The sequence below is a fragment of the Gymnoscopelus braueri genome (genome assembly GCF_963280865.1).
Source record: "Gymnoscopelus braueri genome assembly, chromosome: 22".
NCBI classification, from domain to species: domain Eukaryota; kingdom Metazoa; phylum Chordata; class Actinopteri; order Myctophiformes; family Myctophidae; genus Gymnoscopelus; species Gymnoscopelus braueri.
The window spans coordinates 12,984,725-13,006,028 of NC_137624.1; the positions used below are offsets into that span (position 1 = coordinate 12,984,725).

The following is a 21,304-nucleotide window of genomic DNA, read 5'->3' on the forward strand; positions in this document are numbered from 1 at the left end:
CAACTTCGACCCATAAAACCCTGGGTGATTCAGCAATCAATAACACAGCGGCAGGCATAAGTGAACATGACACGAACAACCACGGTGACGCCAAAAGCAAAAGCATTCCACTCCTCTCCTATTGCATTTGATGGAGTGATACCATAGCTCAGGAAGTGGCATTGACAAATACATGAATGGATGAAACCTTAGATAGATACTGTTTCAGAGCAAAATGGAGGGGCCTGTGGGTGACATTTCTGTATAGAGAGGCTGCATTTACATTTCCTCAGAATCTTACATTCCCTGCTCAACTCCACGTATACATACTACTATATAGAACGTTGCAATAGATAGTATGCAGAAGTAATAATGTGGTAATTCTCACCTTTCCAGCTGCCGTGGCTCCTTGGTCCATAGAGAACCTGCGGAACACAGAAAACGACAAATTAAATTCTGGCGGATAACGTATACCCCTTTTTGTGATGTCCGGGTGACGCGGCGGTAAAGCTCCCGCTCATATACTTGAAAAAGACCGAAAGGGTTGAAACGTTGTATCTGCTGTTTGTTTGAATAAAACCTTGGAGCATAAAAGTGAGTTGGGAGCCCTATCTTTGTTTCAAAGCTCCCGCGAAGCCACTAAGGGGTGTGAATCTTACACGGGAGTGGAACTGGGAGGATTAGTGTGTTCCTCCACATGTGTCACGTCCTTCTGATCTAAATCCACACTGTCAGGTTAACCCATTAAAACCGGGAACGCATCTGTGTAACCACTTTAACCATTTCATACTTTGGCTATTCAAAAATAGCAGATATACAATGAGCTTGTAGATCTGCTATTCTTTTTAAATCGTGTGCAAATCTTTGAATATATATATATTTTTAAAGCAATTTTTTTTAAACTCAAATCTTTGCTTCTGGGGGTCTCTGGCACTAAATATTTTGAGATGGGGGTCTGCAGCCAAATACATATAATTTTGGGGGTCCTTGACATGAAAAAGTTTGAGAACCACTGATGTAGCAACATACGTTTTTTCAAAAAACGGTTAGGATTTAGAAGACATTTAGCAAAGATTTGAGTCATAAATGTTCGCTTTAAAAAATATATATATTCAAAGATTTGCAAAAAAAATCATGATAAAAATAAATAAAAAATAGCCAAAGCATAAGATAATGGTTAAAGTGGTTAAAATCTAAAATTACAGATGCTCTCCCGATCTCAATGGGTTAAGAGATGTGTCAGGTGATTCCATGTGTATCGGACGAAACATGTGGCTGTCACCACCGTCCCTCAGGCCAACCAGTAGGTGTCAGCAGTGACAGAAGTACACGTGTGTATGAGGAAAGTTGGAAATTGGCATAACGACTAAGTAGAAAAGAAAGAGAAAAATGGGAAATAATATCCCTCTTTGACATACATCAGGGGCGGCCTTAGTGATCTGGGGGCCCGTTTCAAGAGCTAATATGTGGCCCCCTATGCACCCCCCCACCCCCCCCCAAAAAAAAAAAAAAAAAGTCAAAAATTTTAAAAAATAAGAATAAAAAATAAATCGCCCCAAAACACGGTCACCCCGATTTTGTTTGCGGAATTTGCGGATTTTGTTTGCGAAAAAATCTAAAATTGTATTTTGAAAAAAAAAAAAAAAAAAATCTAAACTTTTTATTTATTTATTTTTTTCCAAGAAAATTCGGGGGCCCCCTGAGGTTCGGGGCCCGTTTCAATTGAAACGGGTGAAACATAGGAAAGGCCGCCCCTGACATACATGCACATACGTACATACTGTGCACACATATACAGTGAACATACATGCATGTACGTACGTACGCAAACAAACAGGGACAAAACACACACACACACACACACACACACACACACACACACACACACACACACACACACACACACACACACACACACACACACACACACACACACACACACACACACACACACACACACACACACACACACACTTTAAACAATTTCTTCTTCATTCTCAAACTGATATGTATGAGAATCTGACATCATGTAAATGTAAATCTCACTATTCCTCAAACACTGCAACATCACAAAAACAGACAAAAATCTATCTGCCGCGGAACTAATTGAACAAATAGCATTCGATGTATTTTCTTTTTGAACAGAGAATTAACTAATTCAATGTTTTATCTTTTTTATAAAGAATTGAGAAAATAACTTTAAATGGTCAAAAAGTCCCAGTTTTGCAATAGTCGACTTTGGGGAGAGGAATTGGCAAGTGTGCACTGGTGAGCGTACATTTTCAGGGACCGGCAGAGGATGATGAATATATTATATTGTTATAATGAATATATTATAACCGCTTGGAAGTATATGCTACAGCTTGGGGAGCTGTTTGGCTGACAATGCCGTTGTAAATAGCTGTTGTAAATTAGTAAACATTATGTTTGACTTTTAGTAACTCCAAAATGCCATATTTTCTAAACTTTTTTCCATTTGGCCCTCTACATGTGTCATCCTAAAGGTCCTTACTAGTAGCCAGACAACTATTCCACAATCTCCGAATGCTAGTATATACTGCAGAGTCTGGAACTACACCCCGAGAAAGGAGAAAGCCGAGAGCCGAGAAAGGAAGCAGTCATGTGTTTGTCATTTCCTTTAAAATATCTTTACATTTTATTTTGCGATAAAGCGATTATTACTGCAAATAAAGTCATCATCGTGTTTGAATGAAGCATCAACTATATTGATAGTTTTGATGACAAATACTTGCAGGCGATTTTCAGGCAGGCAACTTTTTCATCAAGCTCCCGGTATATAAAGACCTATTACTGTATATAGATAAGGTTTACTGAGGAAAAATAGGGACACCAGCAGGCCTGTAATTTCTTCATTTTAAGGGGAAGGCCACTTCCCAGTAGTGAAGTAGTGAAGTTAAAAATTCGGAATCTCAAAAAGCCGATGGCGTCTAAAAATATATATTGACAAGAAGGGAGCAGAGGAGAAAATGGGGCAATCAGCAAGAGCAGCGTTCTGGGCATCAAGGCCACTGTGGCCTCGGGGCATATTGTTTGAGGGGCAGAAGGCCAAACTGAGGGGCAATGGCGGCCATGGCCTTCGTGAACTTTCTGCCCTCGTACCCTGGACACCAGTTGAAAGGGATTAACCTATGGCCAACTCCCAGTCACAACTTGAGGTGCACTGTGAGAGAGAATGAAGAGCCTACCAGCAGTGTGCTGTACTGTACGCATAGATATATGTGGCCATTATCTCTAAAGTCTGCATAATAATGCTGTCTTGCACAGTATAGCACACCATGCAAATGACCCCGCCTCCCTCCCTCAAATATTTAAGGAGTTTGTGCATGTCAGCAGCCACCAACTCATGCATCTCTAAAAGCATTATTTGTGGTGTACATCAAAAGCCAAATGGTCAATAAAAGGTTATGGCTATTGATAAAAGCATTGTATTTACGACAGACTCGTGGCAGATTGTTTTGTTTAATAGTGCAGAGCACCTTTTTCCCACGAACACCGGTGGAGAGGAGTGCATTATGGAATGCTGAGTGAGGATCTCTCTAGTAGACACTACTAGATATAGATAGATGCTGTGACTTATGAGGCGTTTCTGAGGTGGTGCAACCATGTTAATGTATGCCAATTAGTTATATTGATGAATGGGAATGAATGAGTTAATTAATTGAGCACTTGTGCCCTATATACTTAAAATAACCAATCTACAAGCTCAAAGCGCGTTGCAATGCGACATATTTTGAGCTATTTTCACTACTTTTGAAAATTGTGGGTTAGAAAATGAATATTTTCATGTATAATGACAAGCTGAAAATAGGGACGACAGGTTAAAAGTGGTTAATGAATTATTAATTAATAATCTTAATGATAAAGACACTGAGTGAAGCTCTAACATGCAGCTCTTGGGATACAATGTGGACACAATTTAAAGTGTCCAGTTGTTTCATGAATGTGGAGGTTTTTAGCTAATTCTTAGCCATTTACACCCTATAACTTAGTTAATGAGGGCTAGGGTTCATGAAGAAATGTACACATTTATGAAGTAACTTATAAATGAGCCTCGTTGTCTCTCTTATTTAGATGCTTTCAGACTGTCTCTCTCTCTCTCCCTCCCTCTCTCCTTCTCTCCACTTCATTATTTCTAGGTCTTGACCTCCCTACAAAATGTTTAATCTGTATAACTCTGTCACAAAAAACATACAACACACACATACAGTACGCAGGCACGCAGGCGCACACACACACACACACACACACCCCCACACACACACACACACACACACACACACACACACACACACACACACACACACACGTATATGTACGCATGCACGCACAAGAGCTGTGGAACAAGGGATGCATGAGGATCTACAGTGAAATGCACCGATTCACTTACTTTTATTTTTAGTCTGGAAGTGACTCATTTATCTAATACTGCATATCATTGACAGAGAGTGAAGCGTTCCGGAGACATTCTATGCTTGACAGTTTCTCATGTTTCTGAGAGAGAGGTAGAATAAATTGGTGCGTTTGAAATGTAAATGTCTACATGTTTTGCAGCTGGCCTTTTCAAATCAATTCATTACTCAGGCACTTCAACAGCAACTACCGCATGCACGTGTATGAACACAACAAAAACGCATGAATGCACAACTGCAGAAAAATACGCACGCACGCACGCACACACACACTTCATATACAAAATTGGAGGGAGTCCAAAACAGGCAACTAGCTGTCCTACTGTATTTACAGTAAAATGATGTATGTCATAACCTCCCAGATTGCCAGTGAAGTACTTTGCTGAAGATCATATTTAAATGCAACCATTCCAAGAACTGGTGCTAGGAATGGTTGCAGTAAGATCTACTGTATCTAATTAAACCTTAGCCTGAAAAATACTGTCTCTGAGACTTAAATTCTCTCAAGATATAAATTCAATTAGTTGTCTTGACTTGCATGACCAACTCAGTTATTCTTTTCACATGTCCCCCTCCACCCTTATGACAAATCATTTAGCAGTCTTTAAAGGTGCTGTAAGTGATGTTTTGTGGTTAAAACAAAACGTTTATTGTTAAAAGGTTAAAGCCATATTAATCATTGCTATAGAGTGTTTGTTCAGTAGCAGGAGTGTCCCTGTCTGTCCAGCTCTTTAGTAAACAGAACATTAATTTTCAGGTGGGTTACAAATTTCATCCAATCAGGAGAGAGAAAAAGAAAAAAAAAAATTAAACTAGTGTAGAATTAATTTTTATTTGATTTGACGCTTTGATTTTAGGTTGGAATTCAAGACAAAAGAGATCACTACGTCAACCTGAAAATGATAAAAGTGTCCACCTATGAATGGGCAAATAAATCATTTCCTGTCTCAATGACAAGTAATAACCTTTGTGGTTTCGGCTGTCATCCCTTTGTCAGAGAAAGATAAGGACGACGTCAGAAACCTGGTTTGACCGTGGGAAGTTCATACAGTTTATTCGGTTAGATGGTTTCCTTGTGTCAGTTCATCCAGAAACTCTGCAGTAATCATGTTACCTCTCATAGGGCAATTCAACCGGAAAATGTTTCATTGACGCACAAGGCACTTTCAGACGAGGTTCTTTTGGAACATCGTACTGCATGACAAGATGGGTGCACTTATGCAGGCATTTTCTGAATTGTGTGGGGTTGATGTTAAAATTAGTTTGGCATTTACAATAACTTTTAATTGGGTGTTTAGAGATAGATATGGCTGCTGAGGAGCGCCGCATAATTTACTGCTGTGATCTTTTGCGGACGGCTCTGGCATTTTCCCAGACCAACTACATGTAGCTTTCTTTGCTAGAAAGAGTTCTGATAACTCAAACAATTGACAATACACAGCAGCCATTTTGCTCTTATATCATACACTGAGGGTGGGAAACTCCAAAATGGCAGTCAATTGACATGTCAGTACGTCTCCATATACAGTAGTTACCATTAATACAGTAGTTACAGTATGCTGGCTACTTCAGTCGGGATAAGGACTTCCTCTTCAACTAACCTTTATTGTTAAGTTCACAAGTTTACAGGAATAAAAGAGTGTCATGGCAATTACAACTAGAACTGTGTGCTCCTCGGAGCACTGGTCTCCGCCAGGCCGGGTTGGCCACCCAGGGACCTGCACACTTTGGAAGGCAGTCATATCCAATTCAGAGTGACTTAGAAGTGAGAATATAAAAACAAATATCAGGTGGATTCAAACCACTAGACTCCATGGTGATGGACAGGTACTTTACACCTGCTGACCATTTGTAGCGGTGCTAGCCACTTCGAATAGTGATTTTGTGTATGCCGTTTCAATTTTAAAAATCTAGTCACGCTGTTCAGAAGCCTATTGAAAAGAATGAACAGGAATATAATATTGTTCATGTGTAGCTCAATGAAATAAACCCAAAGCTAACGCTTACTTCACACTGGCTGTGAATTTTTCATTTAACAGGTAATGAATGCATTTGGGGGTGGAATTAGGCAAATAACCACTTGTCTGTCCAGACTCATGTAGTATTATGTAGTGAAGGAACTTAATGAACGTGTTTTGTGAGGTCATAGGTAACTTGAGGGAGAAAGGGGAAAGGCAAGACCACCTATACCTTTAAACCTTTGACCACCATATTTATATATTTTTTATTTTTTTCTGATTTGTTTTTGGCTTTCCTGCCTTTAGTGATAGGTTTTTTAAGTGAAGACGTACAGGAAAGAGGGAGAGAGAGACGGGGAGAGACACACAGCAAAGGTCGCCAGGAACGGGACTCGAACCCGCGACGCGCTGTCAGTTAATCAGAACCTAAGTGCCCGGACCGCTAGGCCAGCGTTCCTAAGATAATAATAATCGTTCATAATAATGGCACAGACTTGAGGTCACAGTGACTTTGACTTTTGACTACCTACTTACTTCAGATCAGTTCATCCTGGAGTCCAAGTGGACGTTTGTGACAAATGTCATGAGATTCACGCAAGGCTTTCCTGTGATATTGCGTTCACAAGGCCATACGGATGGATGTACGTACGGACAACCCCAAAAAACGTTTTGTCTTAGGCCATGGCAGAAACACCCACACACACACACCGGCCACGGCAGAAACACGCACGCACACACACACACACACACACACACACACACGCATACTCGGTAACTCACCCAGCCATGCTGCTGGTCGCAGAGCACTCCGAGATTTGTGAGCTGGCGATCCACTTGGTCTCTCCCACCACGGTCCTGGCGTGAGGCAGGCGACCCACGTCCTTCACCGTCATCATCAGGTGGCGCGAGGACTTCAGCACCCGCACCGCATCGTCGTGCGGGATGCCCAGGAAGCTGCGCCCGTTGACCTCCAGGATCTGGTCGCCGACCTGCAGGGCGGGGAGGGCACAGAGAGGCATGCAGGGTGGGACTGAGCACCGCGGAAAAGGCAGCATCATGGGACCGACAGCCTGAGACTGTCACACAAACAGGTTGATATAGGACAAAGGTAAGAAGGAGGTAAAGTAACAGACAGAGGTGGTAGAGGTATATAGTCAAGTCATGGGTCAAACAGGTGTAATCTCTCAAGAACAGATTCTGCTCTGCGTTTGAATCTGTCGGTAGCCGTGTTGACAACCCGTGCGCATTGGTTACAAGTGGGCGTGCTATCAGATCAGGAAGCAGGCCGCGCTTTACCCAATCAAATGTAGTGGGCGGGATTTACGTGTGTGCCGTTCCTTTCCCACTAGAAACAAGCCGAAACTCATTTAACAATAGCGTCCTCGAAGCCGACAAGACCACGGAAAGTTAGTAACATTTTAAATTTCTCTTTCATCATAGAAACAAGTGGGCTTATAACCAAAATGATCCATGTTCTTTGGGAGAATTGGTGTTAGTGTTCCGTGGAGAAATATTGTTAGTGGGAATGAAAACATAGTCGCACCACCGGAAGTGGAGCGCTGAAGGCAGACCAAAAACCCTGGTTTCCTTGTGCACGGGTGCTCCGTTGAGCTTGTCCCAGAGCCAAGTGAATAAGTAAAAAACAGCAGAGGGCGCTGTTTTTCCTTTTTATTTGGCGATGGGTTCCCAGATTGAACAGGTGAAGCTTATAACCACTTCAAGGGCGACTTTACCCATTTTCAACTTATCTTCATATAATTGGTCCTCACTAATGCTCGTGATAATGTGGTAAAAACAATTCTACTCTGTGTCTCAGAGGAGGGCTGTGGACAGCCTACCAGTGACATCATCATTAGGCAGGTTTTCTTTTTTTTGTATTAACGCGAGAAAAATGGCTTCCATTATAGCATACTCTCTTTCCAGGAATAGAAAGCCTGCTGTTTCTATTGGCTTGGATTCCCCATCGATGATGTCACTGGCAGGCGGGTTTCTGAACTGTCCACAGCCCTCCTCTGAGACACAGACTGAGTAGACAACCATATTATCATGAGCATTATAATAATAATAATAATAATAATAAACTTTATTTGTATAGCACCTTTCATGACATGAAATGCAGCTCAAAGTGCTTTACAGAGCAAGAATACAATTACAGTTAGAACCAATTTAACAATAAAGCAAACAAAGATAAAATAAAATAAAATAAAATAAAAGCAAGCAAAAGCAAAGGCATAAAACAACATTAAAATAGGGAATACAGTGAGGAATTAAAAATCAACCAAAGAATCAGCTAAAAGCAAGAGTGAAGTAATAGGTCTTGAGCTGTGCTTTAAAGCTATCGACAGAGGCTGCCTGTCTTAGGTGTAATGGGAGTTTATTCCACACTGTCGGTCCGTAAAAGCAGAATGCTGCTTCACCGTATTTTTTATATGTCATTGTAGGCACCTCGAGCAGGTCAGCACTTGAAGACCTGAGGGCCCGGTTTGGAACATATCTCTCTAGGCAGTCAGAGAGGTAGGTAGGTGCCAGACCATTTAGAGCTTTATAAACTATTAAAAGAATTTTAAAATCAATCCTAAAAACAACCGGGAGCCAGTGTAGTGAAGCAAGAACTGGAGTGATATGTTCTCTCATCCTGGTTTTAGTTAAAATTCTGGCTGCCGCATTTTGAACAAGTTGTAATCTGTCAGTTGTTTTCTTTGGCAGGCCAGAGTAGAGTGCGTTGCAGTAATCAAGCCGAGAGAAAACAAAAGCGTGGATCAGCGTCTTTGCATCGTCTAACGACAGATAGTCTCTAATTCGCGCAATATTTCTAAGATGAAAGAAAGCAATCTTGGTGACATGATTAATGTGTGTATTGAAATTCAATTCAGAATCGATAATCACCCCCAGGTTCTTTACTGTGGTGTTACTTTCTACAGCCAGGTTACCAAGTCTACTTGTTATTGATTCTCTCTGCTCACTGGAGCCAATTATGAGAACTTCTGTTTTATCCTCATTTAGCTTAAGAAAGTTCTCACTCATCCAGCATTTTATACTGGACAGACAGGTCAACAATGGGTCTAGAGCGCAGGGGTCGTCTGGAGCTACTGAAAGATACAGCTGGGTATCATCAGCATAGAAATGGAAGTTCACTCCGTGATCGGCGATGAGTTCTCCCAGCGGTAGTATATACAGGGAGAACAATAAGGGACCCAGAATTGAGCCCTGTGGAATACCAGAACAGATGTTGTGTTTGTCTGAGTCAAAGTTAGCTAGACTGACAAAATAGCTTCTGCCTGTTAGGTAAGAGTGAAACCAAGACAAGGCTGTGCCTGACAAACCAATCCAGTACTCCAAACGTTGTAGTAGAATTGTGTGATCAATCGTATCAAAAGCAGCGGTAGGAGTCAAGAAGTAGGAGAACAGATACATTTTTGTCGTCAGCGGACACCCTTAGATCATTAATTACTTTTACAAGTGCTGTTTCTGTACTATGACCTTTCCTGAAGCCAGATTGGAATTTGTTATGAACCTTATTGTTCTGTAGGAACACATCCAGTTGATGAAAGATAGTTTTTTCTAAGACCTTGCCCAAAAATGGCAGATTTGAGATTGGTCTATAATTACCCAGCACCAATGGATCAAGGTTGTGTTTCTTGAGTAGCGGCCTGACTACAGCCGTTTTCAGTGAGTCTGGAAAGACGCCTGAAAGTAGAGAGCTGTTTACAATTCTTAGGATATCTCCAATAACACTGTCTAAAACCTCTTTGAGAAACGGGGTGGGTACTACATCCAGTGAGCAAGATGATGATGTCATCTGTGATATAGTTTTACGGAGTTCCTCTTCATTAATTGCGCAGAATGATATTAGGCTTCCTCTGGAGGGATCTACATTTTTGCACCATGCACCATTTGCCGCATTTGCAGTGCTAGCAGCAGCATTCATAATACCAGCTCGAATGCTAAAAATTTTGTTTTCAAAAAAGGATGCGAACTCATCACACTTAGCTTTAGAAGCAGGGAGCGACTCCTTGTAAGCCTGGGGGGGGTTTAAGAGATGTTCAATGGTAGAGAATAAGACTCTGGCATTTTGCTTGTTGTCATTGATAATGCGTGAAAAATATGCCTGCCTTGCCAAGCGCAGTGCTTTGTTATAGGCCACTGTTGACTTCTTAAAGATCTCTAGGTGGACAGTGAGTTTGTTTTTTCTCCAAATTCGCTCAGCTTTACGACATTCTTTCTTGAGTGAGCGCATGTGCGCGTCGATCCAGGGTGTTACTCTAGAGTTAAGTTTCTTTTTAGTTTTCATAGGAGCCACTATGTCGAGAGCTGACTCTAATTTGAGATTAAAATGTTGAACCATATCATTCACTGAGGGAGCATCAAGTAGGGGGGGCACCTGCACACACGCCAGATGACGAGGAAACTCGTTTGCTGCAGATGAGCTAAAAAAACGTTTTTTTATAGTATATTCTGTATTGTTTTTCCCTAGATCAGAGACAGTCATATTAAAACACAATAAATAGTGGTCTGTTAGTTCGGGCTTATCAATAATACTGTCAACAGTGATATTCAAACCTTTAGTGATCACCAAGTCCAGGGTATGGCCATGTTTATGTGTTGGCCCAACAACATGTTGAATAAAGTCAAAGTTGTGCAGTAACTGTAGGAAACCCATAGCCACAACATCCGAAACAATGTCAACATGTAGATTAGCATCTCCAGTAATCAGAGTTCTGTCATAATTAGTGGAACAGATAGATAAAAGTTCTGATATTTCTGTTAGAAATAAGGCTTTGCTGCACTTTGGAGGTCGATACATACTAATCATAAGCACAGAGGATTGACTCTCCAATATGGTGGCCTGGTATTCAAATGATTTAAAACTGCCGAGGTTTGAATTTTAAAGTGTCAGAAAAGATATTCGCCAGACCACCTCCTCTTTTTCCCTCACGTCCTGAGTGAATGAAACTGTACTTTGGTGGGCATGCTGCAGCTAGGGGCACCGCTCCATCAGATCCAAGCCAAGTTTCTGTTAAAAAGATAATATCTAGTTTCTCTTTACAGATGATATCATTTACAGAGGAAGACTTGTCATTAAGTGACCTGATGTTAAATAGGGCCAGGTTTAGCTTCAGGCATTCAACTATCTGGCTGTTGCCTCTACAGGGAATGCGTGTTAAATTTGCTATATTTGCAGAGTGTTTAAAGTCACTCCTTGTCCCGGAGGCTCTATTTGAGATAACAGTGGGAATATTGTAAACCTTGTTTTCAACAAGGCTAACTGAAATAGCCTTGGGCCCAGACATGATTTTGGCTATGCATAATGGACCCTGCCTATCTCAGCAGTCAAATGTATTCTCTAGACGTAGGGACAATTCGTAGGGACAATTCTTGCGCTGTTCTTCACGTTCTTCGTTCCTGATCTTGCGCCTCTGTATCGCTAGTGCCAACAGCGTCAACCGTCGAGGGGGGATGGGTGGGGGGCAGGGCACGGTTGATGGTTGTGGGGCCTGGCGTTTGATTTGGGGGGTGATTCTAGTCCCCTCTTTAATCAAGTCGTTCATGCTACTGGTGAACTCCAGAAGGGGTATTGGGGACAGGGAAAAAGATGATGATGAGGAGGAGGAAGGTGATAGAGTTGGTTGATCTTCCTCATCGAGACGCCATCCCTCCCAGCGTGACCCTCTGCAGACCGTGGCTGCAGAGTCGACAATCTCCTCCAGGCTGTCATCAGAGTCGACAATCTCCTCCAGGCTGTCATCAGCCTTTGTTTTTGTTTCCGAGTTATCAGAGAGTTCATTTGTTATGGATGTTCCACCATCCTTGGTAGGGGGGGGTGTGGCGCCCCCCTCCCCCTCAGCAGCGGTGGGGGATGGTGTGGTAGCGTCTACACAAAGCCATTCATGTTTTTCAGCAGCGGTAGCAGATAACAGAGCACTATCTGTTGTTATGGAATCTTGTGCTCTGGCCTTGGGAGAGCTTGGTGAAGACATAGGAACATTATAGAAAAGGTTAGACATGAACAATTTTGCTCCCAGCTTGTTCAATTGTGTCTTCTATCCCAAAAAAAATTGAAATTGTCAATAAAATGTACAGATTTGTTGGTGCACGTAGTTGAAAGCCATTTGCTCAGTGCAGACAGTCTACTGAAACGTTCATCGCCGCCTCTTGTAGGTGGTATTGGGCCGCTGATGCACACCTTCACATCAAGTGAGCTGATTTTGCTGAATAAGGCAGTGAAATTCCGTTTTAGGATTTCTGACTGTTTGTCCTCTGTATCACATGTGCCAACGTGCAAAATCAGGGTTTTCACCGTTGGGTGTTCAGCGACAAGATTCAGAATTCTGTCATTCATGTCAGAGACTTTGTCTTTGGGGAAGCATAACACTTTTGCCTTTCTTCTTATCAAGCTTTTAACATCTTTAATAGCGGCATCCCCTATGATCAGAAATTCAGGCTCATCATATAGCCTTTTTCCTTCTGAGTTACTCTTGGTTCTTACCCTGCTGGGTGAAGAGGATCTGTTTGGTCTGTCATCAGACGGGCATCTGGGGTCCTGAAGCAATGGGCTGAATCTATTTCCCAGCCGCACCGGACACTCAGCACTCGATGTTTTGGGAGATTTGTTTGTAGATCTCCCCTTGGCAGTTTTCCACAGTTGACGCTCAGCACTCGATGTTTTGGGAGATTTGTTTGTAGATCTCCCGTTGGCAGTTTTCCGCTGTTGAAGGGGGGTGAAAGACGCGGTACCCTGTGTCTGGGGGCATCGATGATGGTGACGCGCGGGTGGTAGCGCAGGCCAGCCGGTCAGATCTGTAATCACAGGGCTCCGAGTTCTGCCAGTTATTCGCCCCTTCAAAGCCTTTGGCTTTGCCCCGAGAGTGTTCCATGAGAAAGCTTTGTCATGGTCTTGTCCGTTGCTCTGAGACTGTGGAATTCCATAATGTTGATTCACTTCCACATTAACTCTTAAAAAGTTTAAGTCCGTTTCCAGCACTGCAATCCTTTGAAGCAATTTTTGGTATTCCTCTGTTGAAACAGTCGGGTACATCCTGATGCTAATTAGCTTTGGCTATATGCCACGTACCCAGTCACTGGAGGTCGACAAATAGATCGAAAAATAGTATATTGAAATATGGCAAAAGCTTCTATCTATAGAAGAAATAGAGTCCCATGTGTTTATAAATATCCAGGATCCATTCGTGGTTTCTCAGGGGAAAAAAATAAAAATAAAACATGGATATCAGCTGAGGAATGTAAGCATAGGGCAGAGCGAGCAGCAAAAGCGTCCTCACTGTACGAGAGCAGAAGCAGAACATTAGTGAGGACCAATTATATGAAGATAGGTTGAAAATGGGTGAAGTCGCCCTTTAAGCCTTATAGGCTATAATTCCTTGTGCGACAAATAGCGAAAAAAGAGCTGGAGAGACAGGGAGACATCTGTTATGGAAAAAACACTCTATAGCAATGATTACTATCAGAATATAGTATTTTAACCTTTCAACAAAATACTTTTTGTTTTAACCAAAAAATATCACTTACCCTACCTTTAACTTGAAATGATCCAAAACCACTGTAATCCACTTATTTTTTCCCCTTCTCCTATGTACTTGCTATTCAACTGGCAGACACATGGGAACTGTTCCCCCCTGGCAGGCAAAAAAAAAATATCTATCACAGTCTTCCTGAAGGTGAAGATCACTGGTCAATTGGCTGAAGGGAAGCTATTGGCTAATTTATGCTTAAGTTGTATGATCATGCCAAAAAATTGCCAATCTCGAAGCTCACATGTCACATTAAACTAAAATAAATACTAAAGGTAAATCATATCTATGATTGATCCTATTGCTGTGCTATATTGCTGTTTTTTAATCAAAAAAGTTAAAAAAAAAACACTTTCCCTCACAATATGTGATTAATATATACTCCACGATGATGTCGCTTGCCCAAAACAACTCATCTACAATTTAACGTGCTGTGACACTCATACAGTGAATACACTGTATGAGAATAAGTGCTTTTTGTAAGTCTATGTGACTGCCTTCTCTGTTGGAGGGAGAGATAGTGTAATAGTCATCTGCAGGTACATAAAAAAGGTATGATTTAGGGGGGCGGCCATAGCTGAGTGGTTAGTGAGCCCGCCTAGGGAACCAGAGCTGGCCCTGGTTGCCCCAGGTTCGATTCCAGGCTATCCCAGCATATGTGCCGATGATATGAAATTTGTCCCTGAGCAAGACTCTTAACCCCAATTGCTCACAGGTTCTCATTGGAAACAAGACCGCAAGGACTTTCATGAACGACCTGTTAAAAGGAATTATCCTTATCCTTATGATGGGGTAAATCAAATCTATTTGATCATAAGACATCAGAGAGAGGACAAATAGGGCTCCTATAGTGCCGTTCCACCATGCAATTCCTCAAGGAACTGAATCCTATTTCCCCCGAGGCATTGTGGGGTAAGATGTGATGTTAAATTGGTTTGACCTTCTATGTTGATAGCCTCCAACACTTTAGTGTTAATGAAAATTGCATTTGAACCTGCTGTAGTGCTGTCGCCGCCTTGGGGTCCCTAAGAAATAACTGGCTGTGGAGCGGGAACTTACATCTAGACAAAATAGAAGACTTATCAACTCTGCCAGTGTGAGGCCATTTCGGTACCACTGAACAAGCTACACTTCAAACCTCATTAGTCATCTGTGTCTGGACATTTTCAACCGGTGTCTTTTATGCCGAACAAATGTATTCAACTTGCCTTCCATTACCTTCGCCATTTGTGACGCTTAACCACTTAACCCTTTAAGACCTGGAGCCGATTCTACAAATGCCCTCTAAATCCCAACAGTATTCTGAAAAACGTATATTTCTATATCAGTGGTTCTCAAACTTTTTCATGTCAAGGACCCCATCTCAAAATATTTTGTTCCAGGGACCCCCAGATTTGAATCCAAAATTTTCGCTTTAAAAGAATATATATATTCAAAGATTTGCACACATTTTCACGATTTTCCAAAAATAGCAGATCTACAAGCTCGTATCGCGACACTCGGTGCCGCGCTATGAGCTTGTATATCTGCAATTTTTGAATAGCCCAAAGTGTAAAATAATGCTTTTTAGCTCAAATCTAAAAATGACACAGATGCGTTCCAGGTCTTACTGGGTTAATTTAAACCCAATAGATTTAGTTGGCTGGTGTCCCCCAGGGCTCTATGTTTGGTCTGCTCTTTTTTTCCATCGACAACAAATATCTTTGCCGAAAATAGATGATCTTCAAGGTCACAACGTGTCACAAGTATCGCAAAGCATTGTGAGCTGGTAGATCTGTTTTCCAAATATGCTCCCCAGCAGGGACACTATGGGTTCATGTAGTTAAAACAAACTCAAAAGCATTTTTAACAGCATATTTTAATTTAAATCTATTCCCTTTGCTGAGCCTTTGTTTCTCTCTCTCTCATAGTAATAATAAACTACTCTTAGACAGTAGACTGCCTATTCTCCTTTCAGAAAAAAACCCTGCCGAACTCACTGGGCTTGTAAATTGCTTTGCGCGGCATTTAGACTTGATTTAGTGTTTAGCATTTAAACAAGTGTTCCCATATGTCAGCTATCTTTCCTTTTGTTTTATTTCCATTTTATTGTGGTCAGCCAAGCCAATCTCACAGCGATTCCAATATTCTGTCTGAGCGGTAGCCAAAGGTAAATTTCAGATTAAAAGCTTCTAATAATAATCCTGGCTATTCTACAACTGTGCAACAAGGACACTGATCACGGATTCCATCATCCCTCGACTAAAACATACTTGTGCCTGTACTTCCACAGGAGAAAACATTGACAACTTTAACTTTGTTTTGAATTGTAATTTACAGAAGCCTACAACCATTCCATTGCAACCGGCTGCAAAATCATGATCATATTAATCATTCATTGATTGAATGTTACTGATTGCATTGACGAATGGATGGATGAATGAATTAATGGATTATTCAATAAAAATATATCCATTGGTCAATTAATCCTTTCAGTCAGTCTTTCCATGACTTCTTCAGTCTATCAAAGGAAATAATGCACCTGTCTGATGTGGGCTCCCTCTGTTCCAACGGTAAATCCCTCATCAAAGAGACTGTTTTGCAAGATCTGCTAATGCAAGATCTGAGGCCAAACAGCACCTTTCAAAGATTGCATTACAGACACACAGAGAACAGATGGGCAAGGCTTCGTAAACATCTGATATTGTTTACAATGTTTTCATAAGATAAGAAAAGCTAAAACTTTATTGATCCCCTGTGTGGAGATTCAGGTGTCATAGCAGCAAGGGCAGGAAGAAGGAGAGAGGTACATTATATAGATAAGAATAACCAAGATAAATAAAACAAAAAATATGAATATAATTAAATCAAATAATAATCTTAGGTTCTGGCTAGATATCAGCACTTGGTCTCTGAATGAATATACATTCTATCAATAAATATACTATATTTGTACAGTCTATCAGCAGTGAATATGAATGGATACATCTATCGCTAATGAATAAAATGTATGTACATTCTATTGTTATGGTCAGGGTTATAGATAATAGGCAGTGGTGGAAAGTAACTAAGTACTGTACTTAAGTACAATTTTGAGGTATTTGTACTTTACTTGAGTATTTCTAATTTTCAATACTTTTACTTATACTTTGTAGATTTTGATTATTATAAAAAAAACATACATTAACCGCTTCAGCCCTATATAAATTTCGTCCATTTGAAAATAGCCGATCTACAAGCTCACAATGCGTCGCGATGCAACGCAGTGTGAGCTTGTAGATCTGCTATTTTCAAAAGAGTTTCAATGGCGAGACAGAGCTGGCCAGGGAACTATAAGAAGAAGTAAGGATGAACTCATGCAAGTCTCAAAGGAAATAATGCACCTGTCTGATGTGGGCTCCCTCTGTTCCAACGGTAAATCCCTCATCAAAGAGACTGTTTTGCAAGATCTGCTAATGCAAGATCTGAGGCCAAACAGCACCTTTCAAAGATTGCATTACAGACACACAGAGAACAGATGGGCAAGGCTTCGTAAACATCTGATATTGTTTACAATGTTTTCATAAGATAAGAAAAGCTAAAACTTTATTGATCCCCTGTGTGGAGATTCAGGTGTCATAGCAGCAAGGGCAGGAAGAAGGAGAGAGGTACATTATATAGATAAGAATAACCAAGATAAATAAAACAAAAAATATGAATATAATTAAATCAAATAATAATCTTAGGTTCTGGCTAGATATCAGCACTTGGTCTCTGAATGAATATACATTCTATCAATAAATATACTATATTTGTACAGTCTATCAGCAGTGAATATGAATGGATACATCTATCGCTAATGAATAAAATGTATGTACATTCTATTGTTATGGACAGGGTTATAGATAATAGGCAGTGGTGGAAAGTAACTAAGTACTGTACTTAAGTACAATTTTGAGGTATTTGTACTTCACTTGAGTATTTCTAATTTTCAATACTTTTACTTATACTTTGTAGATTTTGATTATTATAAAAAAAAACATACATTAACCGCTTCAGCCCTATATAAATTTCGGCCATTTGAAAATAGCCGATCTACAAGCTCACAATGCGTCGCGATGCAACGCAGTGTGAGCTTGTAGATCTGCTATTTTCAAAAGAGTTTCAATGGCGAGACAGAGCTGGCCAGGGAACTATAAGAAGAAGTAAGGATGAACTCATGCAAGTCTCTATCTCCAGTGGGTTTCATGCATAATGCACATGTCTGGTCTATAATTAAACACTTGACGCTATGCGAGTTGATCCATTGAATTAATGTGTATAGAGGGGAGATCAGTGGCGTGGGTTTGAGATCCTATCAAAGAGTGTAATGATGTATATACTGTATGGAACAGTCTATCAACCATATATGAATGAATAGAACTAACAACTGTGAATATATGAACAGTCTATTAATAAATATGTGCAGTCTATCACAGGGAGTGGATGAATGGATATACTGTATCTATCACCAATGAATATGTGAATGAATATAATATATGTACAGTCTATCACAGTGGTGCAGCCAGAACGCTAGTATAGGCTGGGCCTAGGCAGGAGCGGGTGGGCACGCATCGACGCGTGCGAAAATGTGCGGTTTTGGGCGGATTTGGGGTGTTTTTGGGCGTTTTTTTGATACTTTATTTCGATTTTAGACTTAGGGTTAGGGTTATGTTATTTAATTCTTATTTTTGCCTGATTTAACAGATTTTTTATCAAAAAGTTTATTATAAAAAAATATTAACTTTTTTTTTTGCTAAATCGATTGGGTGGGCCAGCTTTCTATGTGGGTGGGCCACGGTCCACCCAGGCCCACCCATGGCTGCGCCCCTAGTCTATCAACAATGAATATGTATATGAGATTCAAGAGGTTTTATTTGTCACATTGTTGGTGTGGCATACACTGCCAAACTATGCTAACAATGTCTAACATACAACAAAAACAAGATATAATACAAGTAGCGAAATAAAGGTTATGTTACAAAGGTTCTGAGTAGTAATACATAATAAAGTGTAAATATTGTGAGAAAAGTGTGTTTACATATACTGTAATAAGGGATTCTGTTCACAGAAACATCTTATGATGCACAAGCATGGACACATCATCAGCGTCGTTGTCTCCTGTAGTTACTGGGTCTTTCGGGTCTTACGACAGACGTCCTCATCCAGGCGACCCCACCGAGGCTGATCAGGCCCGGCCTGTGTCCAAGTGGCATTCTACTGCCAACACTGATCTCCCCTCTTCAACCAGAGCCATCTGGATGCTTTTTATGCTGCCTCATCAACTTCTTCTGTTGGCACCTGTTATGCCCATTGCGCTGTAGGCCTTGCTCAGGGAGTGACTGGAAAATCCCCCACTGGCCAGTGCCCACCTCCCCTGGCATACACCTGATCCTCTTCCACCCGTTCCTTCAACAATCCTCCACAGTCTCTCTCTCTCTCTCTCTCTCTCTCTCTCTCTCTCTCTCTCTCTCTCTCTCTCTCTCTCTCTCTCTCTCTCTCTCTCTCTCTCTCTCTCTCTCTCTCTCTCTCTCTCTCTCTCTCTCTCTCTCTCTCTCTCTCTCTCTCTCTCTCTCTCTCTCTCTCTCTCTCTCTCTCCCCCCCTCCTCCATCCTCTCCTCCCAGGGCACTGTTGGCTCCAGCATGATCAGTTGTCTTGTGGCCTTAGAGAGACCAAGATGATGTGAAGTCTGAATTTGGAGTGGAGAGTGGCGGAATTTTCAGCGTTTTTTTTCAGCATTTCAACTGTCATCGGCCAGTCTCGGGCCGTGGAGAGCAAATCAAACAGACCAGATCTCTCCACGGAGCAGATCTTTAGCATTTTCTCTGGCCTTTGTCATTCCCGTGACAAAGTGAACGGCCTTGGCTGTAGCTTGCCTCCTCGCCCAGCACCTTAGAGCAGCTGCGTTCTTGTGTCCCTACTTTGGAACACAGGTGGCTTGCAGGTGTTTCTATTTTGTCCCATGTGCACAGGCTGGATGGATTGGGGAGGGACATCAATTCTGATTACAGTCTCACGGTGCAGACAGGATATTTGGAGGCAAGAGTCTGGACAGTGAATGCATCAAAAAGTTATGTGGCGTGTTGGACAAATATGTTATAACCGAATGTATTGCAATATGTGTGCACGATCCTATACCAGCTCCATTATCAGCTACATCCCTCACATAATACTGAGCAGATTTCTGTCATTTGGACGTCTGTGTAATCTGCAACGTCTGTTTATTAATTCCTTCTGTCAATTATGTTTGTACCACCAGTCAATCAACGGTTGCGGTTTGAAATCTATGCACATGGCGTTTCGCGAGAGGAAGTTTCTACACAAGTTCACTGACAATCAGAGGCGCCGGAATGGAATATGACCTGGGGGGACACATGAGGGACACATGCACGCTCGCACGTGGACCGCGCGCACGCGCGAAAATGTTCGGGTTATTTTCGGGTGGGTTTGTTGATTTTTGGGGGGGATAATTCGGTTAATTCGGTTCGCCTCGCGCTCGCGGTGGCCGCGAGGTGCGGGGGACTGGAATGATTTTCTGTGTAGAAATCCATGCCATACACCACATCTTCAGTATTGGCTTGATTATGCCTAGTTCAGTGTGGTATCACGCACCGAAAATAGCCGATCTCCAAGCTGAGGAGGAGATCGGCTATTTTCACCCAAAAAATATCACCAAAAATGCCCTTTTAGAAATGTCAGCCCCTACGTCTTAAACATTCTCTGCACGTCCCTGTGTGTGTGTGTGTGTGTGTGTGTGTGTGTGTGTGTGTGTGTGTGTGTGTGTGTGTGTGTGTGTGTGTGTGTGTGTGTGTGTGTGTGTGTGTGTGTGTGTGTGTGTGTGTGTGTGTGTGCGTGCGTGCGTGTGTGTAAGACATCTCTGGAAACACGTTTCTGCCACAACACAGCATATCAAAGGTTCCTCCTCACTAGAGGATGAGGCGGCGAGGCTGGAACCTGATCTTTCTGACAAGAGATGTTTGTTCACACAAACACAAAGGAAGCTTTTCAAAATTTGCATCAGAAAGGCCAGTTGTCTTTGGGTCGGAAAATGTATTTTCCTACACTAATGAGTCTTCCACAAGCTTCAGGTCAAGGATTGGCCTGTGATGTCACGTCATACGGTGGTTCTTCTGTCAGCTACACACAAACAGATCTGTGTGTATGCTAGTGGCATCACTTACCAACTCAGACCGCAGCAGAAAGCTCTGCTTATATGCAGCTTGTGTGGATGCCACTGCACCACTTAATCAATAAAAGCTTTGCTATGGAAAAGCTGTTCAGAAAACAGCGGTGCTACCACCAAGCTACAGAGAAATGTGCTAATTGCAGTGGTGGAAGAAGTACTCAGATATTTTACTTAAGTAAAAGTATCAATACTGCAATTTAGAAATACTCTGTTACAACTAAAAG

At 41.6% G+C, this 21,304-nt stretch overlaps 1 protein-coding gene across 1 annotated transcript in view; it reads right to left on the reverse strand.

The window, feature by feature from the left end:
- Positions 1–21,304, reverse strand: part of whrna (whirlin a) — a gene marked incomplete at both ends in the record, with an annotated part of 211,719 nt that overhangs the window by 59,644 nt on the left and 130,771 nt on the right. Inside the window, 2 exons of the mRNA XM_080419964.1 lie at positions 368–404; positions 7,148–7,443. Coding sequence (XP_080276090.1) covers positions 368–404; positions 7,148–7,443 — 333 coding nt within the window. The remainder of the gene's footprint in view (positions 1–367; positions 405–7,147; positions 7,444–21,304) is intronic.